This window comes from Rhipicephalus microplus, chromosome 5 (assembly GCF_043290135.1).
Source record: "Rhipicephalus microplus isolate Deutch F79 chromosome 5, USDA_Rmic, whole genome shotgun sequence".
Lineage (NCBI taxonomy): Eukaryota > Metazoa > Arthropoda > Arachnida > Ixodida > Ixodidae > Rhipicephalus > Rhipicephalus microplus.
Genome location: NC_134704.1, coordinates 29,571,494 through 29,596,181, shown reverse-complemented (window position 1 = coordinate 29,596,181; position 24,688 = coordinate 29,571,494). Strand labels below are relative to the sequence as shown.

General features: G+C 45.5%; 1 protein-coding gene across 1 annotated transcript in view; it reads right to left on the bottom strand.

Annotated features, from left to right (window-relative positions):
- Nucleotides 1–1,723: 1,723 nt before the first annotated feature.
- The window catches only part of LOC119173940 (uncharacterized), a 31,087-nt gene continuing 8,122 nt past the window's right edge, over nucleotides 1,724–24,688 (bottom strand). Inside the window, exons 3-12 of the mRNA XM_075895094.1 lie at nucleotides 17,802–17,957; nucleotides 16,009–16,145; nucleotides 15,235–15,380; nucleotides 9,937–10,119; nucleotides 8,637–8,726; nucleotides 7,980–8,075; nucleotides 6,811–6,933; nucleotides 4,884–5,024; nucleotides 3,473–3,589; nucleotides 1,724–1,974 (exon numbers count right to left, since the gene is read on the bottom strand). Of these exons, the coding sequence (XP_075751209.1) occupies nucleotides 1,858–1,974; nucleotides 3,473–3,589; nucleotides 4,884–5,024; nucleotides 6,811–6,933; nucleotides 7,980–8,075; nucleotides 8,637–8,726; nucleotides 9,937–10,119; nucleotides 15,235–15,380; nucleotides 16,009–16,145; nucleotides 17,802–17,957 (1,306 nt within the window). The 3' untranslated portion in view covers nucleotides 1,724–1,857. The remainder of the gene's footprint in view (nucleotides 1,975–3,472; nucleotides 3,590–4,883; nucleotides 5,025–6,810; nucleotides 6,934–7,979; nucleotides 8,076–8,636; nucleotides 8,727–9,936; nucleotides 10,120–15,234; nucleotides 15,381–16,008; nucleotides 16,146–17,801; nucleotides 17,958–24,688) is intronic.

Genomic DNA, 24,688 nt, shown 5'->3' with positions numbered 1-24,688 from the left:
CTTTCTAACTTGCGCTAAAAGACAACATATTCCCTGATGCAGAATTGCGCATAAAAGAATACAAATTTCATAGTGTCTTTTTTTTGCAGGAAATTATCGAACTTATAGAATATTAATATCTATGTGTATAGCAAAATACTCTTACATTGATGTCGTTAGTGAAACTAAATCTTGATGAGTGTGCTCAACCACGTTCACATGATTTTTAAGCACCTGAGAAGAAGCTAGCTTTTTCATTATGAAAGGTTATGTATTGCTGTCTTTGCACTAGAGCTAGCATGCAGCTTTTGTCGATTTACTGTATACTTATACAACAGAATGGCAGCAAGTTTCAAAGTTGACGCTCTAGCTACTTATTCTCCGCTGTTACGCCCTTAGGTATGTGATGCCGCTCAAAGCTATGAACATGTTTTGATATCTGCCTGCCAGATAATGCCACAGCATTTAAGGTCTGTGACTTAGAATGCTTTTGTACTACTAGCTAGATTTAACATGATCAAGCTAAAACATTGGGCTCATAGCAATTTTTTACATGCAATTTTTCATTACATTTTTTTGCATGACGTTATGTCCCTGCAAATGCACCATACTGCAACCTATGTTGCTTGCTGCTCTTTTTCAAATGTTTGCTGGCATTTGGTTGCCTCACTGCGAGAGTGTTACCAGTGCAGCAATATCTTTCCCACTGGCATCTGAACTTGCCGTCGGAGACCTTGGCAAGTAATTCATCATATATCTTTAGTCAATTCATTTGCATTGTCAATGCCCTCTAATTTTTTAGAGACCATAGAACATTGACCCACGATGGTCTGAAATTACATTGTGCAGTTATGTCGCAGATAATCCATCCAGTGTCTGACATCGTTTAGTTCTTTTTACAAGAAATGCCAAATTGACACCGATCAATCTGAAAAACATTTTTGCCCAGCATTGGAGCTTGTTCGTGATCATCAGTCCTCCCCCTCCCTTCCCTTTTCTGACCTCACATGAATGATTATCAGAATCGCTCCCACACATATATATGAGCGGCTTCACATGCTGGAGGAGGTGGAATAAGATGCACGATTGTGGTTTGCAGTATTACTTTAGATGCTGCCAAATGCTGGGTATTGGTTACCACAATACAAATCAAGAACAGCGAAATGGGGTGCCTTATCAATGGGGCTCTGACCGTTTGCATCTTATGCTCATGGAGCAGTGTCGAGTCTTTTACAGGAAAGACTTCCTGCAGAAGAACTGACTGAACATCCTTTTTATTTAATAAGAGGAAAAATGAACAGGTGTTAGTGTTACAAGGCCTCTTGTGACATTCAGGAGACTCTCTAATGACTAATTCTGATGCTAGTTTCTTGAATAATCAGAGTTGTTGCAGTTGTCATGTAATTGGAAAAGACCACCGAAGACTACTAGCGCACAAGAACTCTGAGCTTGATCACTGGGCAGCAATATTTATATGTTGACATAGCAAATGAAAGACCTCGCACATAACTTGTAAGCAAGTTTATAAGATAATCTTGGAGCAGTTACTATGTTAGGCTAAAGAGAATAACTGAAGTGTCCGAACCCTAAAAGTGGGCTTTGTTGATGTCCATATGCGTTGAGGTGCAGGGGTGCCTTGCTGCCACTGGCGAAGCTTTTGTAGCTTGTTGTAGTAACTTCTCGGCTGGACTTATGAAGAGGTTAACAAATGTTCATTAACCCACTTTAGCTGTGACAAGGAGCATTTTTTTTTGTTTACCCTTTTGAGGCAACCACTCGATTTATTTTTCATCAAGCGAGGAAGACTCTTGGAATTGACAGTAGGAAAAAGAAAAAAAGATGAGAAATCACAGAATGTCTTTCAAGAGTGCCGTTCTGCTAGTTTTTGCTCTTCTCTGCATAGCAGGCGCACCACGCCTGGTCTCCATCGGCACCGCGCTTGATCTTTGCCTCCCAGCCCTGCTTTAGGTAGGCGAAGTCATCGGCTGTGAATTCCTGGGGGAATAACCAATTTGAACAAGTCATTTGACATGCACATGTGCGTAAAAGGCTTGCATCCTGAGATGAACTTCTGAGCAATAACATTCGAAGAGCATCTCGCCATAATTCATATTGCTCCTGAAGACAACTCTAGAGCTACTAAAGGATTTCTGTGGCAAGACATCATGTTGTTCTTGATGCTGCGTTGCCTGTTTTAGTACAATGTTTGCGAAACATGATTTTTCTTCCTTGCAAAATACAACTAGTTTTAAAAACATTGTTTATTGGGCTCTTATTTTCTATGCAAAAGAATGTCTAATAAGAAAGTAAAGTGTAGCCTTCCGCTAACTCTGCAATGACATCTCTTCTGATTTTGTGAACAGTATAGTATGTAGGGCATCAGAGAGTGAACAAATATATTATGAGTATGGTTCACCTAACGTCATTGTTTATTAGTTAACTGCAAAAGCAAGAAAACAAGTCGACCAGTTAATGTAATGAAAAGCCGCACAGCAGCCTAGACCATGAGAGATTTAAACCAAGAGCATCGCACCTTTAGGTGCCTTACTCCTGCATGACACTTGCCCCTTAAAGGGGTCGTGAAAAGGTTGTTCCTAAATATGACAATGCCGAACTGCCGGCATACACAGGCAGTGGACTAGGCGATGTCAGCGTAAGTAGAGTAAGTAGAGGGATGCAGAGCTCCATGGTACTTGCGAGTGTGTGCAACTGGGACACCCATCAGCGTCTTTACCATATGCAATCCGCGCTAACTTGAACTCTGCAGCTGACATCATATTAAGCAACGTTCTGGTGGGATGTAGATTGCGTATGGCAGAGATGCTGACGAGCGTCTCATGCGCGCGCTTGCAGATATCGTGGAATTCATCGATAGACAAAGCGTACATGCAGGTCTACACGGGCTTATGTCATGGTTAGCGCGTGTGGCAGCCGACGGTGCTGCATTGTAGTTACAAAGTGGCCTTTCACGACCCTTTTAAAGAATGATTGTGAGATTTAGAAGGTACAGAAGGTGTATCTCAAGACATTTTGGCATCCAGGAGTGCAGCCACAAGTGACTGCTCCTTAGCTCTTGATTTTGTTGACTTGCATATCTCAAAGACGTGTTTAAAAAAGAAAATGAATCACTGTGCTGTCATCACATTAAGTGAGTGATTGAATTTGCCTTAAAATGAGTACTGAAATGACACTCCGGACTTCATTTTTATGCAGCGCATGAATTGGGGTATTGCATCTTTGTGCCCAAAATGTATGCTTGCAAAATGAAACCATGATTTCTCATTTTTATGTCCGTTACTCTCCGAGAGAGTAGAAGGACAAATAATGTAGCTGGAGACATTCTATACCTCAGCCACCATACTTTTTACTCTGAAGCATGTTTATATTCGCTTCATCGGCTTACCTTCTGATCATGGCAGTTCGACACACGAGAGTCGCAATAATTTGCATCCCCACGTGTAAACAGAATCGCTGAAAAACAAAGCCTGCTTACCTTGAGAAAGTCATCCTTGCTGTTTTCTAGCCTTTCCAACTCTTTTCTGAGGGTCTTTACGGTGTCTCCACTTATGTCCTCAGCCTGGACGTTCACGAATCCCGCCTTTTTGAGGAGCTGCGCATAACATTCAGTTTGGTCACAACTGTTAAGTGCCTGAAGGTTGCTAGTATTATGTGCTTCCACAATATACTCATATGTGCTATATGCGGAAAAAAAAGTAAGCCCTAGTTTGCACAAGTGGAGCCAAGGGTGAGGGAACAGCGGAGCCAGATTGCCAAACTCCCTTGTTTCTCTTTTTTATCCTTCTCTTTGCTTTTTTTTTCTATTTTCTTTGGCCCTGTTTCCTTACAGTATTTCTTTCTTTCTCTCTTTTGTTTAGGCTGTTTATACATTTTTATTCCTTTTCTTGTTCTATTTGCTTCTTTCTTTGTTTCTCTATCTCTCTCTGTCTTGACCTCAGATTTTTATTTCTTTATTTTCTATCTCTTAGTTACTCTGTCCTTCATTTTTCTGTCTTCCCATTTTTTCTCGCCATGCCCATTTCTCTGTACTCGTTCACTCGCCCAATTTATGGCATCCTTGGCCAAGTGGCGAAAAATCCTCACAAGGTGCAACTTCCTCTCTCGGCTCGCGGCCATCCGGCAGGCCTGCGGGATGGCATATAGGCTGATCCTGTCCGCCCCGACATGGGACTAAGCCGAGTTCGCTACTGCTTCGCGTCCAGATGGAGGTGATGAAAGTTGTTTTCATTTATTCATTCACCAGAAGAATCGGCATAGCGGGAGAGCGCGCGCTGAGCGAACGTGTTAGGAAATGAAGCAGTGGATGAAGATTACGGCAAGTGTGCGCTGGCATGATGATGATGATCGTTTTAGTTGCATAAGCTGCAGTGGCCTAGATTGAGTAGTTTTGCGTGACTTATCGAGAGCCGTGCTGGGTATGCGCGAGGGGCAACGACGTCCTGCGGTGCACAGTTGATGGGCTGAAGAAGGCCTGGGTGCTCCTGGAGTGAGGTGTCAGTAGAGGTGCCAGTAATGGGATGGTGAGTCAATCGTGTGAACTCATTCGCAAGTCTGTCCGCAGCTCACCCTACGAATATCCTGACATAGCTGAGCTGAGCCACTGCCAAGTTTTTACGAATGCTATTCCATGTTTGTGAACCGGGGTAGGCGTCATGGACACGCTGAGGCGCTTAGCAACGTCGGCCCTCCCATCCAGTATTGCTTTGAATTTCCAACGCTTTCGCATCACACAAGTGTTTGTTTGCGATTCCTAAAATTGGTGAGGGTGTCTTTAAACCACAATCCTTGTACCAATGTACCACAAACCTTGTAACAACTGCCAATGGATTTGCCTGTGAAACAACTGCCATGTTGAGGCATTGTTTGCAGCTATGTAGCGTACATACCTGTCCATATTCGGAGACTGTGAGAAGGTTGTACTGCCTCTGGGCCACGTATTGTTTGAATTCCTCCGAGTAGTCTTTCTGGTTCTTGTCTCCGCGGCAGTAGTCGGTAAAGAATATCCTGCCTCCCGGTGCCAGCCATTTCTGGAAGTACAGTAAAGTGCAAAAAAATTACGTGCGTTTATGCACCATGGATGTTCCTATGTGATTTTTTTCGTTCCCGTCAGTTACTTCAAGGAGAAAATCATGTTGTTCGGCCGTTGCAATACCTATTCATATATTTCAATGAAATCCACGGAGACTTCCTACTTGCGTAGGAAAAAAATTGCGTAGATTTAACAGAAGGAACTATGCTAAAAAGACAGCAAAGCTAATGGGCAGCTTCGCTCTGGTAATGCCAAGCCTGATGTAAGTGGGGAGCTGGACGGCCTTCCTTGTTTTTTCTTAGCTTTCTCTTTCATTCTCCCTTTCTTTTTTTCTTTCTGATTTTCTTCAGTTTAGTTCTGTTTCTTTCTCTTTCTCTATCACTTGCATCCTCTTTTTCTCTTCCTCTACTTCTTTCTTGTTCTTCGATTCTTTTTCACTTTCCCATATTTTACATGCTATACTTTTCTATTTCTCCCTCATTTGTTCCATTCACCTCACCATCATATCTCTTCCTGACCCTCACTGCGTTCTGTAAGCGTGCCTTGGTAGCTGCGGAATACACACGTTTTCAGATCGTGGGTAGATGGATCGTGGGTGCACGGGTGAAAATTTTTTTCACCAAGATTTTCTGTTTCTCATTCTTTCCACCTCTTTCTTTCTTTCTTTATCTCTCCCCCTTGTTATACGCTGGGCAAGTCTGCACATGTGTTTTGGGAATGAAGCTGAAGAAGACGAAGAGATCGGGTGCCTTTTAATGATGACGATAGTTTTCATGATGATGATGATAGAGAGGTCACGACATACGCTGTATGCAAAGCTGGAACAGCTTTGCTGTTACAAAGCAGAACATGCAAAGGTTATAAAGCATTGCATTCATGGCAATGCATCTCCAGTGAGAACATATCGGTGCCTGAATGAGGAGTGTAACTGAAGCTATATAAAACATTCTCAATTGATTATCCGCGCAGCTGTCTTGGGTATCCTGCTTGCCATGTGTAGGATTACCAGCATCTCCTTCACTTATCTAACGTCGCTTACCGTGGTGGGTGCGTTTCTCGGCAACGCCAAACCAGAACATGCCTCAGGCTAAGCGCTTGGCACAGCCGTACTGTGCGATGCATTCATTAAACTTTCTCGTTAGCATCTAGTGGAAAGAAGTGGAAATTTTTTTTTGGTAGACACAGTATTAAAAAGAACTGACAATGACGGCAAAGAAAGTATAGTGGATGTTGCTAGTAGTAATTGTAATGGAAATGTTAAGAAAACTGGATGAAAAGATAACTTGCTGTTGGCAGGGACCAAACCTGTGACCTTGGAATAATGCGCCTGATGCTCTACCAACTGAGCTATAGCTACGGTTATCGCTCTGTCCACTCCATTGGGTATATATGCATATCTTTTAAACATAGGAGTGTCAGTCAACGCTGCCTGTAGCCATTACGGCGAGTGTGGAACACTTATGCCTACTGCTTGTGTGACAGATGCTATTGCTGGTGTAACCAATAATTATAATGATGATGATGATGACAAAAATAATTATCTTCGTATTTTATTTGAAACCTGGGGGGGGGGGCAGAACCTATTCATTCATTCACTTTCTGGACAATACAAAGATAGCCCTCGGACAGGACAAAAGAAGGTAGTTAGCCCCCTGACGTGGTCCAGGTATTCCATCCATTAATCTAACATTGATCCTGATTGCATTGTGGCGACTTATTTTAATCTGTATGACCAATCGAAGCACCTGGGACGCCACAAAGCGGCTGACCAGAGTGTCACTCACGTGGAAGAGCGCGAAAAGCGTCTCTTTGTCGGCAATGTGGAGCAGGGCGTCTCTGCTGTAGATGAGGTCGAAGCTGGCTTCAGGGAACTCTGCTTGCGTCACGTCAGACATCTTGAACTGGATCTGTCGTACGCAAAAAGAAATTGGCTTGAGATAACTTCAATAATGTCCATAAAATCCCCAGCAAGCGTTCCCCTTCATTTTGCCCCGTCGCGGTGATCTAGTGGCTAAGGTACTTGGCTGCTGACCCGCAGGTTGCGGGATCGAATCCCAGTGGCGGCGGCTGCATTTCCGATGGAGGCGGAAATGTTGTAGGCCTGTGTGTTCAGATTTGGGTGCACGCTAAAGAACTCCAGGTCGTCGAAATTTCCGGAGCCCTCCACTACGGCGTCTCTCGTAATCATATGGTGGTTTTAGGACGTAAACCTCACATATCTATCCATCCCCTTCATATTTCGGAATATTTGAAGTGTATACGCCCCTTTCCTGCATTTTTGCTGTTTCATTCACCGTTTTCATTCGCCCAACGAGGATGAATGGAAACAGTGAACGCTTGCGCATTTAGTGAAGCACTTAATTAGAAGCATGGGCGTGCATTCTTTATTATTAGTGGCTCTTGCTCCTCTATCATTAATGTTGATCAGAAACCAAGCAGGAGCGCTTCGAGAACAAGAGGAAGAACACTTCTTGACACGAGCATGTGCGCTCAGTATGCTGCACATTTAGCGTTACTGCAATGGCAGCATACGACAGCCTGGCCCCCTAAAGTGGTCTGCACCTAAAAAAATGAAATAATAATATCTGGAGCTTAACGTTCTAAAACCACAATATGATAGAGAGACGTCGCACTAGAGGGCTTCAGAAATTTTGACCACCTAGCGTTCTTTAGCGTGCGCTTAAGTTCAAGCACATGGGCCTCAAACATTTTCGCCTCCATCGAAAATGCAATCTGGATTCGATCCCGCGACCATTGGTATAACAGTCGAACGCTATAACCACCAAACTACCGCTGCGTGTCTAAAATAAACGCATGCCCCCATATAAAACATCAGACACGCATATGATCGACCGATTCATCGAATGAATTGGACAGGCAACTTCGCCAGGGAAAACATAGACCGTGTTAATTGATACGTAGTGCGGTTGCCCGGGACGAGCTTAATTATTACCTTGTCTGCGAGGTGGGGCCTCTTGGCGAAGTGTTCCAACGCGATGGACATCATGTTGACGGACAGATCCACAGCCATGATCCGCACGTCGTACTTCTGCATTGGCAAAAACGGCAACGACAGGCCTTCACTGAAGTGATAGTACTTTAACGAGACCTCTCCGAAGTAAACAGACCATAATAGGTAAATAATCGTAGAACCAGTGAGGTGAGACAGTGAATCAGTTTGGCTAGGTAAATTGAGCACCGAGAACTCCATTATTGTTAATTCCTGTCTATGGCGGGCTTATTATTATTATAAGCAGGCCCGTAACCAGAAATTTTTTTGGGGTGGGTGGGGAGGAGGCTTATATGACAAGAAAAACAGCTTTGAACCGTCCTCGGAAGTGTAAGCCGTATTTGAATACGGGAACCATGAGCCAAAGAAATGGGATAGCGAAGCATGGCGTACAAATGTGGCTTAAGCTGTCGCGTCGTTTCCGTTTTTGTTATGTGACCAGGCGGTAGGATGAACTGTGGTCTAATAATCGAAATAGCACAACGTAACAAATAATGCGGGGGTGTTACGCGCTGTATCGCACCATCGATTATTGATGATGGATAGAATAGACGAACTGGGCAAGCGTATAAGGTGTGCCACGCATTCGCACATGCTCACCTCGGCCATGTAAAAGTCGTGTCCACCGACGCCGCAGCCAACGTCCAAGATCCGGTCGCCATCCTTGACGCCAGCTTTCTTGACGCCCCACTGAAGGATTGTAATTATCATGTAGGCATCCGAAGGCATTGAGCTTCAGCAAGACTAGCGAAAGCGTTAACATGGCAGCTAAAAAAAATAAGGATTGAATCTTTCACAGTTTGGGTACTATAAGAGGTATTCACTGAACTGTTCCCGCCAGGATGGATAGATGGATATGGCTGTACCCTTTAGATTGGGTGGTGGCTAGCGCCACCAAGCCGTAATACTTAATGAGCCAAAAAATAGTTTTTTTTCCTTAAATAGTGAGGTTAAGGATTCATACTTTGCAGCGAAGGGTTCAATTTTCACTCGTGCCTTGACTTTAGCCACCAATCAGTAGGCGCCAGCGAGTGCGCCATCATAGCTGTGGTTTGTCAGTGATCCGGGATGAGACAGCTGATGTTCGGCACTTTACTACTGTATTAAGTTTTCTTAACAACATAACAACGTAGGTGCTGCTGAGAACTTTAGTTGTGGTCCAACAATAACATTCCGCGCGAGATCACAAGCATGGCCACTACTGCGCTAGTGCCCCTTGCGGATGACGTCACGTGAATGGCTCCTATAGGTCCAGAAGAATATTGCAAAACCTGTTGTGCCACCTTATGTCACTCCGTGGTACTGCCTTTGTGCCATGGCTTGTGTCTCTGAGGAAACCCAACTATAATGACTTACATTCGAGCGCGCTTCAGGAAACTAGCATTAAACGTTGTTCACGTCATTTTTTCAAGTATACATACTCTCCTTGTTTTACTATATCAACATTTTTCGACCTTCGCTAAGCTTTTAGCTTGAGGCAACAAAATTTAGCTCGAAGTAAAAACTTAAATTGCTTCCCTAATTCAGCTAACATTTTTTCACGTGAGAATCGACTATACGCTTTCCTGCCAACCTGTACGTTTTTCTGCCCCAAGTGGACGGAATATGAGGACTCCACCCGCCTGTATGCACTGTATTTGGACATTTTTAAGTGCTTCTGTGGCCTTGGTCAATGTGACGTAGCCAATTGTACGGAACGCGATCTGGTTCATGTCTTCTTTTGTGCAGATCATTTCAACGTTTCTCACTATTCGCTTGTGCCTGTGCGTCGAAACGTTCACAACTGTCTCGCCATCAGATTCCGCGCGTAAGCTTCGATCAGATTTCAGCCATTCGTGATTGCGTGAAACGCCAAGCATTTGCAAACTATGAAAAGCCAAGGCGGTCCACTTTACGATACCTCGGTGGTTGATAGCCCGCCCGTGCTGATGAACGTGTCGCCGAAGATCCACTCGTAGAGGCGCACTCCGTTGCTCGAGTACTGTCGCTTGTCCAGGAATTCCTGGAAGCTGTTGAAGTCCTTCACGGCGTTGCTGCGCATCTTCTTGGCCAGGAAGCACACTTGACACGGGTTCTGCTTGTGCTGCGAGTTTGACGCAAACCTTGTCAGTCATTATCTGAGCTTACACACACCACTAATCTCGCGCTCCTCAAGTATATGTAGATGTACAATAGGAAATTACGGAGATTTCGGGGGCGAAAGACCAGCAAAAGCCTTTGAATTGATGGGGCCCTCCTATAGGGTGAAATATAGGCAGAAGCACCATATGTTCTTTCGTTAATTCGGGGACATCCTTGACTTGTACAATTATTCATGCGAAATACGATATATATGCCTTCATTAAGTAATTCATAAAATGGCTAGCAGAAAGTTAGTTGCGCTGGAAATAACGAAATCAATTACTTTGACTGATGGAGCCCCGCCGTGGTGGTCTTGTGGCTAAGGTACTCGGCTGCTGACCCGCCGGTCGCGGGTTCGAATCCCGGCTGCGGCGGCTGCATTTCCGATGGAGGCGGAAATATTGTAGACCCGTGTGCTCAGATTTGGGGGCACGTTAAAGAGCCCCTGGGAGTCGAAATTTCCTGAGCCCTCCACTACGGCGTCTCTCATAATGACATGGTGGTTTTGGGACGTTAAACCCCACATATCAATCAATACTTTGACTGTTGGAAGCAAATGTATTGAAGCGCACCTCAATACTGTCGCGTGGATCTGCCGATGAACGTTTTCTACTAAAAAAAAATGAAGCAGAAAGCTTTAGCGCTTCTTTACCGAGGAAAAAAAAAAAGAGAAAATATTGGTTTAAAAAGATGAATACGTTATCGTGTAGCGTACAGCAACCGAGTAACTAGCGTATTAGAACACAGCTCGCGTGAAATGATTACATTGGTTATGGGAATATTGCAGGTGTTTCCTGCATTTTTTAGTACATTTCAAAGCGAGAAATGCGTATTGTTTCTGTACGTTTCTTACTATCTAGCGTACACGCATTCTAGACATTTGTGATTTCCTTGTTAAACTAATCAAGTCTGCAGTTTTTTTCGTATTTTCGGCAAACAGTCGCGCATTGGCGGTCAACATAATAATTTCAGCATTCGCCTTTGGTTCAATGTCGCGGTTTTTTTCCCCCTTTTTAAAGGGGTACTGACACAAAAACTTTGGCCTCGCATTTTTCTGCTGCAATGCGTTGCTGGGGGCCTGTTAGTCATGACACGACACATATTTTGCTGCAGCACGAGACAGATAATTAATTACAGGCCCGTCATTATCAATCAGTTTCGGTTTGAGAAAGTTCCAAAAACTGGGTGCAGCTGTCGCCCCCTAGCGTGTGCAACTCTTGACCACGTCAGCACACAGACCTGTGACGCACTTCCGCACGGTCCGCAACAAGAAGTACTTTCGAATAGGAAACGGCACTGGCATGTCGCCAAACACACAACTTTCTAAGCGCGCGCCACGGCCATGCACTCGCAACCAGCCGCCGAGAAATATAAACTTCGGGAACTAACGCGGCAAAAGAAAAACGGCGGCTATGACGTCATCATCAATTGTTTTGTTGACCACAGCGTGGTGACGTGAGGGAAGTAGGGCGTCGCCTCGGGGTCACCTCCGAGGGTGTTTATAGCGCTATGGAGCCAGTCGCTCACGCCAACTTCAAAATTAATTTAAAATACCTTCCAAGCCATATTCGCTGTTGGTATCTTGCAGATGATATACGAATGTTCACGAGAATCGACCCCGTAAGATATCTCGGCCGCGAAATTTTGTGTCATTACCCCTGTAAGGCCTGACCATACGCACCCTTTACAGCGCGTAGGTTTTGGACGCGGCGCCGTGCCCTCTCCCCCTAGAGAGGGAGGGCGCGTGGCTACCCGATTCTGCGCACCCTTTCTCTCCGCAGGGAGAGGGTGCCGCGTCGACAAAGAATGTAACGAACTCAATTCTTCGGTGCCCAAACGTGGATATGTCGGTGAATAACGTGTATTTGGAGTCACACGTAAACGAATAAGAACTCCTAATGTTTCACTTGGGCGTCCACCAAACTTCCGTTTGTTCTATTTGAAAGAGATCATCAATAGCCATTGTTTACAGAATTGTAATTTTCCTTTTTTTATCGCTGCCTTAGAGAGGTTTAGGCTTGATTACTAATATATTAGCATTTCAAAATATTGGTAAAGTTTATTCAAAATACTTCATATTGAAATAACATCATCAAAGTCGGTGCTGTGGATTAACAATGGCAGAAAAAGCCCTACTGTCTATAAGTGTGCAAATACAAGGTCGGTGAGTCGTCTTCATCCGTTATTGAACGCAAAAGTAAATTATTTGTTATTGAACGTTATTGAACGCAAAAGTAAATTATTTGACATCATATAACGAGAGACGAAGATCAGCTCGCCCCATGTATTTGACACGTTGCGACTTAGATAAACCGTCAACTAAAAATAAAAGATACGAAGAGTGACTTTGACGCCTAGCTATACAGCTCATTGTACAGCATGTTCAAGCATCGGTACCTCGCGACATCGTTCGAGACTGAACTATTTGCGGTTGCAGCGCAGTTTCGTCAAGGGCGGAATCTCTTACTCGTTCGGTCTGTGTCCTCGTTTTCGAACGTTCGTCTTTCCGCTCACGCGATTGGCCGGAAGTAGCGACGTGACGACACGACAGCTGTCGCATCTGGGCAGAGACGTGAGACGAAATCGAACGAAGAGCAAACGTGATCAAAATCCCGAATAAGGCTGGGAACTGGGCCGGTCGCATGAGATATACGTATACCGAACATAAGCTAAATGGTGCAAATGAAACGAGGACTATATGGACTAGTGGACACAACGCGAGTGATGAGCGATTAGACTGAATAGAATTGTGGACTGCACAAGTTGGAAAGTATTCGTAGCGAATATTAGGGATCGTGTTGTGTCCACTATTCCTTAGACGTAGTTTGAATCGCACCGTTCTCTTTATGTTTACAAAGTTCTTTCCACTCGGGCAAGTGTTCCTATCTGCAACACTGTTGCGCCAAGGGAACCGAAATACAAGCGTCGAGTGTACGAATCACCTTGTCGACGATGCAGTGGCGACCAATGGCAGAGCGGAGCTTTCCGAAATCGACTCTCCGTCCAGACGACGAGATAGGAGTGTGACACTGGTGGCGCCGGCTTGCTAACGGAAAAGCTGTCGCCGTAAGCAGTTCGAAATCAGCTGCTCGCAAAACGAGCTTGGCAGGCTAGATCTGGAGGAAGAAGTCGCACGTAGCTAAGGGTTGCAGAAAAAAAGACACATTGTTCGCCTCTTTTGCGTTTGTTTGGCTGGTGACGTGTAGGGTGTGAGTTCATGCATTACTCCTGCATCGTCCATTGTCTCTCTCCTCGAGAGAAGAAGGAAAGCCTCGAAGGCCACTGTCACTGCCAACAAAAGCACGGCGCGACAAAAAAAGAAAAGTGCGGCGTCTTATCGTGCACGCTGGACGTAATCTTTCGAACAAACGAACTGCTGACGGCGTGCTGTGGAGCTATCATCAGCGCATGCGATACCCACACCTCGCGATCGAGTGCCAGCGCAAAAATAAAATAAAAAAAATAAAACGTGCTATGACTGTTCACGCGAGAAGCCTGAAATCGCACACATGCTGTCGCGCTATACCTCTCATTTCAGAGAGCCGATGTTATCTTGCATTCTTTCAAGTTGCGAGTTTCTTATCGACCGGCAGCTTGGAATCAGGCGACCCGGAATCTCGCTGTCGGCGCTGCGGGGGTGACAAGGATCGATGTCGTGCGTTCAGCTGCGGTGATACCGTGCAACCTGACGTGAGCGCTCACGCGATTGAGGAACCCCGAGTGGGCCATTCCTTGGACGCATTAGACTAGCCGGAAAACGCTATGCGATAAGGGCCCATTTCGACGGGAACGAAAGAGAGAGAGAGAATAAACTTATATTGCTGGAAAGATCGTTTGGCTTTCGTGCCGGCTGACGCCGGAAAGATACACGACCGACTAACACAGCCGTTTTGATCTTGGTCCATCCTCGCTGTCGATTGGCCGACGCGAGACCCCAGAAACTGGCCAGCGGAGTAATGCCCCAAAAAGTATGGCGATTGTAGTATGGAGTAAGTATTCGCTACAGAACACAATGCCCGTACCGAATGGTTGGAAAGTTCTGATTTCGGAGACTAGGATTGTGCGAATGTCCAACGTCTCGTAAAACAAGACAATCCATATTCACAGCACGCGCTGAATATTCGAAATAGTCGTACATTCTTTTATGGACGAACATAGCAGGTGACCTAATATTTCGACGGAAAGTAATCTTGCGAGGAAGAGAAAACGGCCAAAAAGAAAACGAACACTCGCCAAGAGGTAAACAAAAAATAAAAAAAACGGAATAACCGCCTCGGTGGTCTTGTGTTCGTGGTGCTCAATTGACTGCTGACACCCCTGCCCCGGTGGCACCCAACTCGGGGAAAGCGAACAAACTCGTGCTACTTCGCTTGTACACTAACATGACGCTGTGCCCGGCATTAATGGAGTAGTTCAGTCCTAAGATCTCTGGCGGCTGCTAAGACTGTGGTGAGGTGGCTGACACCTACCGCATAGTGTGGGCCTGCCAGAACAATTCAGCGCTCACCGTCAACCTGAAGCCTACCTGGGAGGACTGGGAGGCAGCCCTGCTAGGTTGCTCAGACCTTCAGGCCCTCAAGGCCTCGGATCAAGGGGTGCCAGACTGGCGGCTTCGACCTGTGGGGTCATGGACTAAATAATTCAAGCAGTATGCAGGGCTCCCGCCGGGGTCCACACCTCGCTCGTTTAATAGACGTTGTTCATCGACACCAACACTGCATTTTGAAGGAGACGCAATGCTAGGGCCCCGTGTGCTTAGACTTAGTGTACAGGTAGGTGCACGTCACGTTAGAGAAGTGTTCGAAATCTCCCGAGTCCTCCACGATGGCGTCTCTCGTGATCATATCGCGCTTTTGTGATTTCTTTGATTTAATCTTTCGAATGTGTTTGAATATCTAGCTTTTTCTAAATAGTCTTATTACTCTATACTTTCTGATGCATATACAACGTGGGCACGACATATATATGTTATATAAAGAACATAATATGCAGATGAAAAAAAAATAATTCCTTTGTTTCTGAAACATCTGCCTGAAGCCTTGTTTTTTTCGTCACTTGAATGGTTGGCAATACCAACCTTGATGTAGGCCTTCACGTTGGCCACGTTTTCCACGACGAAGCACTCGGTCGTGTCACCAGCTGCGTTGGAAACTCTCTTGATCATGTTGTAATAGTCCGACAGCCTCCTGTAGAATGTCGGATTGGTTGCCCGCTTCACATCACCTTCGGAGAAAAAGACAGAATTGTACGAAATGTTTTAGAAGCCGAATAATTTAATGACGCGAGGTCGTCAAGCTTAGGACATGGAACATCATTGACGTGCGCTGCCTGCATATTTTACCTCTGAATAATTAGCCAGCGTGTTATTGAAACAATCCTGTTTGAAGATAAAATTATGTTGTACACTTGTTCCGGCAGATACGCCTACTGAGAGGGAAAAAAAGAAGTTTTAACCGTATCTCAAAACATAATTGCCGGCTGGTTTTGTTGACTGCTGTGTAGCCCAGTCGCTTTGAGCTTTGTTTGCGAGACGGTCTGAACATGACATCAGTGAAATTTAAGTAAACAGCGTGTATACCGTGTATATATATATATATATATATATATATATATGCCGGGATACGATACCGCAGGTCGCGTGATCGAATCCCGGCTGCGGCGGCTGCATCTCCGATGGAGGCGGAAATGTTGTAGGCCCGTGGGCTCAGATTTGGGTGCACGTTAAAGAACCCCAGTTGGTCGAAATTTCTGTGGCCCTTCACTACAGCATCTCTCATAATCATATCGTGGTTTTGGGACGTTAAACCCCACAAATTCAATCCAGAGAGAGAGAGAGAGAGAGCTTGCTTACCAGATGGCTTGAAGCAGGATTCCCTGAGGAAGAGCAGACCGCCGTCCCTGAGCCAGCAGACCTCTTTTTGCAGCAGCTGCATGCACTCCTCGTCGCTCAGGTACATGTACAGCCAGTTGCTAAACACTACGTCGAAGCTGTGTGATGAAAAATATGCCTTAGTATAAGACAAAAGAGAGAGAGGGGGGGGGGGGGGGCACATTCAGGTTTGCACACTCGCGGCGCGATTCGAGTTAGGCGACCTAGTGAAAAATGTCACGCTTGTTTGTTTAATAGCTATACAAACATATTGAACCGTTGACTACATTAGAGCTGAGTATCCCAATACGCCCCCCCCCCCCACCCCACACCCGCGGTGCTTTCAGTTACAAACAACGTTTATATTCGCGTGCAATTGAGGTATATGCACAGGCTTCTGGTTAATCGAAATGTGGAAGATAGGTGACACATACAAAGAAAAAAAACCCTGCTCGTGTTCATCACCGCGTAATCTCAACGTGCGAATGGGCACCGTGTTCTGTCCCGGTCCCGCCCGAAACGCGGCTAACGTGAACAAGAGGGTGCAGGGATTTCTGCAGTGGATATATATCGTTCTCGCACCACAAAGGCGCTTCATGATTTACATACAAGGCTGTTGCAAACTGAGCTACGCACTAGAGAGAGAGAGAGAGGCTCTTCATTGGAACAACGGAGATTTTTTCCGGCGTGTATAACCACTTGCATGCCATAAAATCCGTAAGTGTATGGGGAATCGGGGAAAAAAAAAGTTTCCAGAGGAGTTGGATGAAAATAATAAAAGAAAGAAAAAAGTACGAAGGACCTTGATTATAATATTCACAACTTGGTTGTCAGGGCAGGTCAGGCTTTACTGTATGAAATAGTCAATCATTAAAACTTTCCTACTATAGGTCAATTTTGCATAGGTAATTAAATAGCGTCTCCAAAACCTGCCACTGTTTTGAAGGGCCGGGCATGGGACCTAATGCGTATGCCGAGCAACGTTAACGGATCGTGGCAAATCATTTCCAATTGTCGCTCAAACGATTGTCTCTAGTTGCGGTACGTGGCTCATACAAGCAATATGCGCTAAACCGTCTCTGCTGCCTCAGTTTGTAATGCATAGCGCAGGGGTTTCAAACACGTGGCAGGACCCGCATTTGGCTGTTCCTTCGTTCCCATTCTTAACAAGTGTGTTTACGAGCTGCACAGGCCTGACTGGTCTCAAACATTTTCGAGTCGACTGAGGCTGATGCGTGAGGCATAGAGTTTCCTAAAATTAACTAGAGAGGACTCTGGCGCTGCGATCGTTCAGCGACCATGGGAATGATGGGTAGTACACACATTTGCCTAGTCTTCGTACTTGTGGGCGGCGAATCGTACTTGCGGCTTCGTTTATTGCTGTGTTTCGGTTTTGTTTTGAAAGAAAGATTCAACCCTTTTGAAGTTCGCGACCCGATTTGGAAAGGTAAGTCTAAAAGAATAAGATGGTGAAGCGCAACCGCTGAACATTTGCTAATACTTGTTTCGTGAGAAAACAGCTCCAAGCCACACGAACACACACGGAGCCAAAAGCAGGCGAGAAGTACGAATATTAAGACAAATGTGTGTACTACCCATCATTCCCCATGCTCGTTGAAGCGCCGTGCGTTGCAGCTCCCATAGACACTAGCGCCAGAGTTCCCTCTAGTGTACATTAGGAAACTCTATGGCATGAGGGACTCTACGAGTGGTTTTGCGAAGTGGCCGACTCGCCGGTCCGTGTTTGGCGAGAGTCGTATTGCTGCAGGTCTTACCTCTCGGCCGGTCGGTCAAGTTTCATGACGTCACACTGAAGGAACGTGACGTTGTCCAGGTGCCCGTTCCTGCGGCGGTTCGACTCGACGTACGCAGGTATGAAGTCCACAGCCGTCACGTGGCGTGCCTGGGCGGCCAATTTGCCGGTGAAGCGTCTGCGTATTTTTGTGTTTTCATCACCGCTATATACATAACACACTTTTCTTTGCATGCTTCAATCATTCATCCAGCTCTGAACGACACGTCACTTATAAAGTTAGATTCATAAAGCCCGTACATCTTCTTAATAAATTCATAATAACGACCATCTGTTTGTAGCACGAAGCGACGAGGAAATTCATACGTCCTTTTCTTGTGCCACCTTGCGGGATTCCGCAAAACTACGCGAAACTGATTCGACGTCGCGCCGCCTTGTCGCCACAAGCACCTCAATACGTCGACGGCGCCTACCGCTGTTTACAATCATGGCATAGTTCTGTACACTAGGAGCTGCTAACGAATTCGCCCTCGTGCTGCCAATCCATGGCTAGCTCAGATGGAAAGGCGTGTCGATATGTAGACCAGCACGATTATTTTGGCAACTGAGAGTTTTTTTTGTTTGTTTGAGAAATTGTCGTGGATTTTCTTGTGCCTCGTGATACGAACGGATGGTTGTTAATGTTCCTTTCTCAGCCCTCCCGCCACCTTATGGGATTCCACAGAACTTGCTTGCTTGTCAATAATTACAATGTTTTATCTGATCTCCACCCGTGACCTTAAAGACCAACGACGGCTCGTCATCAGACTCCGGGATGCGACTGCGGCCAGAGGTTTCCTGGAATGAGGGACCCTCCCACCTAAAGCGACCCTGGGCTTGTATGGACCAATCACTGTTTCGAAAATAAACGATTAGGTTATTTCAATCACTTATTATTTTATTCGCAGCGACGTTTGTGACTCGACGTAAATTGGCAGGTAAGTTTGTGCATGCTGACTCCACTAAATGCACGTGACTCAATACTCCGCAAGATTCGCTCTTTCAGGTTGCTTGTCACACAGTACGTCGATACTCTTTTGTAACTCAACTAACAACGTTGGTCTAGGCTGCCAAGTCTACGCTGTAGTTTCTCTTTGTTGTTTTGTTTTTCTTCCCTTTGCCAGAACCATAATCTCTTTGCATATACGCATTGCAGGTAACGTTAGTTGTCAAAACAGCCGTTTTGACTTACTAAACACTTGAAGGCCAAACCCCAGGCTCAAACAGTTTCGCTGTTAAATATACTCACAGAATTTTTTTTTCGAGCAGTTACGTGTAAGTGTAGAAAGAGCGAGAAAGAGAGGAAACATTTATTTGTGCAGGTATAACAGATCTTTCTAGTAGGGTGTAGTCTTCAGTTCAGGGTCGCTAGTTTTATGCGCCACTAGTGTTACAGCAGAAACTCCCTGGTTTTGGTGGTCCCTGGAATGGAAATACATCGGCACGGCATCATCTCGTTTTTTACCGTATGTCAGCGTCTGGGGCACTCAAGGACAGGCCCATCCCGCTATGACCGAAACGCTTGTGTAGCATTAAATTGTTTTTTTTTCATTACGTGCAATGCTAAATGTGTTTAACATGTTCTCGTGGGAGGGCTTTAATTTCAAGCATCATGAAGTATTTCAACGAAGTCGCCACAAAACTGTTTTCACAAATGTTTTTTTTTTTTTGTATCTCGACTACAAAGCATTCACAGGGTTCACATATGTTCTCCCCAAATAAGCGTTCATGTTTAGCCTAATGGGGGACGCACTCGAGAAGACAAAGGTAAAAACGACGACTGCCAGGAGAGCCCGAAGCGATGGAACCTCTGGGCCAATGACGACGTGCCCGCAGAACTACGAGATGTGCGAACGCTTGGTTTCAGCGCGAGGCACTATCTGTGGAGTTTGAACATACCGAGTCGTGCCAAGGACTTTCTGGTTTAAGTCGAACCTTCCTGCTTCGAGAAACCATGTACAATTGACCTAGCAACACTTTGCTAAAGCCTAGCAACTAATACCTAGGAGCAACCTAGAAAAAAAAAAAAACGGGCATCATCAGGCCAAAGCTGGAGTTTACACATCCAAAGAGGAAAAAAAAAAACTATATGGAGGGGAGCAGGAAGGGAGTGCGCAGACAGCTCCGTTGCTCCCCCAGTTTCCGCATCCGCTATATACCTTTGTTTCAGTGATTTGCTCTACGCCACAGAGAGACGGACGACAGGCAAATCCTACTCGTCAAATCGGCGTGGAAGTACTAACGTGCACTGAAAACCCTTTCCCCCGAAGTGCTCAGTTCTGTGTAAACGGAGCGTTTCAAGAAAGGTGTCCACTGTTATTGAAAAAAAAATGACAGAAAGGAGATATCTGCGTTCTACCTGCGGCGTTCCTTTTACAGAAGGCATCGCAAGATGCGTGCAAACATTAATTGTGGCAGTAGTTATAGAAATTAACACTATTAACTTTGTAACAGGTGGGAATAGGCGGGCGAGTCAACTGGGCGAACTGAAGTCCTTCATGCGAATAGTCCATGGCCACTTCGAAATTTCTGAAAGGCGGCCACTGGTAATCGCCGCGGGGCGATGAAATCTGGCCAACTTATAACAGGCGAAATCTAAACTTACGCACCAAACCGCGCGTTTACTACTCCCTTCGAGAACGCCCTCAACGACTACACTGTTTCCATCGCATCGGGAGAGGAGTATTAGCGAGCGTCGATAAGGGGACATGCTGTAGGAAAGCGCCGCCACGAAACGAAGTATGTAGATTGACCGTTGATGACAGCAAGGGAAACAGCGTATACAACCGATGTTCTGAACTCTTTTGCAGCTAGTAACACTTGCAAGTAGCAACTGTGACCTAAATAATAATTTAGCCAAGTCGGGGAGCATCCGCTACCATATATAAGCGTGTGCACGGGAGGGCCAAGAAGACGGCCATCCCCCACCCGTGCAGGGGGGGGGTTGCGCTGCGACTAACACTCACGCACACACGCGCACGCACGCACGCCATCGTCTTCCCTATTGCTAGCATGTGTTCGCTTCTCGGTGGAGATACCAACTGTGCCGCAAGGACAGCCAAAGTTCAAACATTCCGGGCTGCTGTCTTTTTTTTTTTTCTTAGATGGACTACCTAAGTCATGTGGGTGCCGTGATCTTGGGATGTTAAGTCAACGTTTTCGTATATTGTGATGTGAATAAATAAGGCCATGAGACATCGTATGCACCAACTCCACTGTTGTCGTGTGTATGCGTCTACCGCGGCATGCTTCATTTAGCTGTTAGATATGCAAAACCCAAAGGTTAATCCCAACATGGCGGCACTGAAACCTCTCTGTAAGATAGTCTATACACCTGAAACTCTTGCTCACGGCAAACGCTGCTTTTTCGCTCCCAAATAAAGTCGCAGCCACAGCCGGCACCGAAAGTTCTGCAAGACGTGCTGTTGCGTTAAGAGGTAAGCCTATAGAACCGAAAGTTGGGCTAGTTGGATATGCATAGTATAACTATCAGTTAAAGCGCACGAAAAAAAGCGCTTGTCCTGTCTTCCTGTCTGTTTTTCGTGCGCTTTAACTGATAGGTATACTAAGCCTATAGAGGAGCGAGTTGGGCTAGTTGGTGCGTGGTAACTGCAGACGTAACTAATTAGAGCAAAGCACAGTGGACAAGGTGAAGACGGCAGACAGGATGGAGTACACATACTCCGTCTGCCTGTTGTCTTAACCTTGTCCGTTTTTTTTTTCCAAATTACTTATATCTGCAGTTAGTAAGCCGCACGGCCGCTGGATCAGGCGGGCGTGCCTATAAACTCTGAAAATCTTGGATTTAACTGTTTTTTAATGTTTATGTCATTTGGCTAAAATGATTTCTGGGTACATTTCCGACAAAAAGCCCATAGCCTCCGCAAATCTTCGAATTTTCATTTTTCCGATGTTTGGTCTCTGCTGGATAAATATTTTCCATGAATGTTCCACCAAAAGGTAAGCCTGTAATCATTGCAAATATTAGATTTTTAAAGCTTTTATGGCTTCGTCTCATTCGGATAAAATTATCGATTGGCGAAATAGCTTGGGCCATGCATTCACCTGTTCGATGAAATATACTTCCAAGATTTATTTAATTGAAACACTGATATGTTTATAAAATTTAAAAACAAAAGTCAAGATTCTCAGATGCCTAACTTCTCGGTTAGTGGTGTCAGTAATGTTTACTTCTGAATTAATATTTGCATCGAGTCTTCGACAGAACCCTAGCACTGGTTTTGCTGCAAAAAATGTACAGATTAACTCGTGAACACTGTTACATGCGCAGTTGCAGTGGCCGAGTAGCTAAAGTGTTCAGCTCGTAACTGAAAGGGCAATGGTTCGAATCCCCCATACATCTTTTTTTTTTAATTCTCTGACGTTTGGTTCCAATTTTATAATAAAATGTATATACTTTCGTTGCTTGCCATATTCATACCGCCGCTGTGGTGATGCGGTTAAACGTCGGCTTCAGTTGCGGGAGGTACCGGGTTCGATTCCCAGTGTCGACACGGTCCAATGGGCACCAGCGTAATTTCAGGTGATGCTACGGCATGCGAAGCCTTTATCACATGTGGGCTGTCAAAAAGCTGTCACGGGACCACTTGGCACTGTCACATGTACCGGAGAATTTCATTTTTTTTGTGTGTAAAAGAAAAAAAAACATCGCCCCCCTGATTCGAACCAGCGACCTTTTGGTCACTATCCCAACACGCTTACCAACTCAGCCACCTCAAGAGCTTGCGTACGCAGGTTCGTCTAGGCTATACAGTACGCACTACGAGGCAAGGTATGACGTCAGAAAAAAGTTGTGCTTTATCAGGGGTGATAAGGGCCTCAACTTTTTCAGCTAGTTTTCGACGTTCGTTGTGGTTAAGCCTACCCGTCAGGGGAATCCTTAGATCGGAATACCGAACAGATGCTCGGCGCTTCGACATGTAACGTCAGAAAAAAGTTGGCCCTTATCAGAGGTGATAAGAGCCTAAACTTTTTTCGCCAGTTTCAACCATGCATTGTGGGGAAGCCAACATCTCAGGGGACACTTTAGCTCAGAACGAACATACAGTACACACTACGAGGCAAGGTATGACGTCAGAAAAAAGTTGTGCCTTATCAGGGGTGATAAGGGCCTCAACTTTTTCAGCTAGTTTTCGAAGTTCGCTGTGGTGAAGCCAACCCGTCAGGGGAATCCTTAGATCGCAATACCGAACTGCTCGGCGCTTCGACGTGTAGCGTCAGAAAAAAGTTGGCCCTTATCAGAGGTGATAACAGCCTAAACTTTTTTCGCCAGTTTCGACCATGCATTGTGGGGAAGCCTACATATCAGGCGACACTTTAGCTCAGAACGAACATACAGTACGCACTTCGAGGCAAGGTATGACGTCAGAAAAAAAGTTACGCCTTATCAGGGGTGATAAGGGCCTCAACTTTTTCAGCTAGTTTTCGACGTTCGTTGTGGTTAAGCCTACCCGTCAGGGGAATCCTTAGATCAGAATACCGAACAGATGCTCGGCGCTTCGACATGTAACGTCAGGAGAAGTTGGCCCTTATCAGAGGTGATAAGAGCCTAAACTTTTTTCGCCAGTTTCGACCAAGCATTGTGGGGAAGCCTACATATCAGGCGACACTTTAGCTCAGAACGAACATACAGTACGCACTTCGAGGCAAGGTATGACGTCAGAAAAAAGTTGTGCCTTATCAGGGGTGATAAGGGCGTCAACTTTTTCAGCTAGTTTTCGACGTTCGTTGTGGTGAAGCCAACCCGTCAGGGGAATCCTTAGATCGGAATACCGAACAGATGCTCGGCGCTTCGACATGTAACGTCAGAAAAAAGTTGGCCCTTATCAGAGGTGATAAGAGCCTAAACTTTTTTCGCCAGTTTCAACAATGCATTGTGGGGAAGCCAACATATCAGGCGACACTTTAGCTCAGAACGAACATACAGTATGCACTACGAGGCAAGGTATGACGCCAGAAAAAAGTTGTGCCTTATCAGGGGTGATAAGGGCCTCAACTTTTTCAGCTAGTTTTCGACGTTCGTTGTGGTGAAGCCAACCCGTCAGGGGAATCCTTAGATCGGAATACCGAACAGATGCTCGGCGCTTCGACGTGTAACGTCAGAAAAAAGTTGGCCCTTATCAGAGGTGATAAGAGCCTCGACGTTTCTGACCGTTTACCTCTATCGCGGTGAAGCAAGCTTATCAAACTCAGTGGAGCACTTCGTTCGGTAGGCCCCTATTGAAACGCATGAGGACTGCCCAGGCAAGTGTACTAAACCCGAAAACCAAAGAAGTGAGGTATGAAGAAGCTTGCTTGGACTAAAGGAACTGTGCTCATTAACGCATACGACAATTCTGTTGAAGACGTTCGGGGATAATGGCATTGTAAAGAGGCCTATTATGTTATTCTTTAGCTGGATTGTAAAGCTCGCGGGACTTTGCACGTACTTCGGTTACGTTGAGCGCATTCACGTAAGGTTTGTCGTTTCGCTGTGTAGTTGTGCTGTTTGTAGCATGAGCAACCAGCACACCACGGAGGTAGTTTCAGTGCTATATAGATACTGTAAGAAACACTATGGGGGTAAAGTTTTAAAGATTATGAGGAGAAGGAGGAAAGTTTGCGGAAGGACAGGGAGGTTAGCCAGTTCTTAGACCGGCTGGCATAAGCATTTCTACGCCTGCTTATAGCGAGAAAATTGTGTTTGTACGTCGGTCCCTCAGCCACGTAAGAAAAATCAGTGTAAATAAATTGAAAAAAATTCTTACCACCCTTAGGGCACTTGGGGTTCGAACCAAGTACCTCACGCTTCTGAAGCTAGCACCTTATGCACTTTGCTAAACCACACCGCATGCTAGGAGCGAATGCATC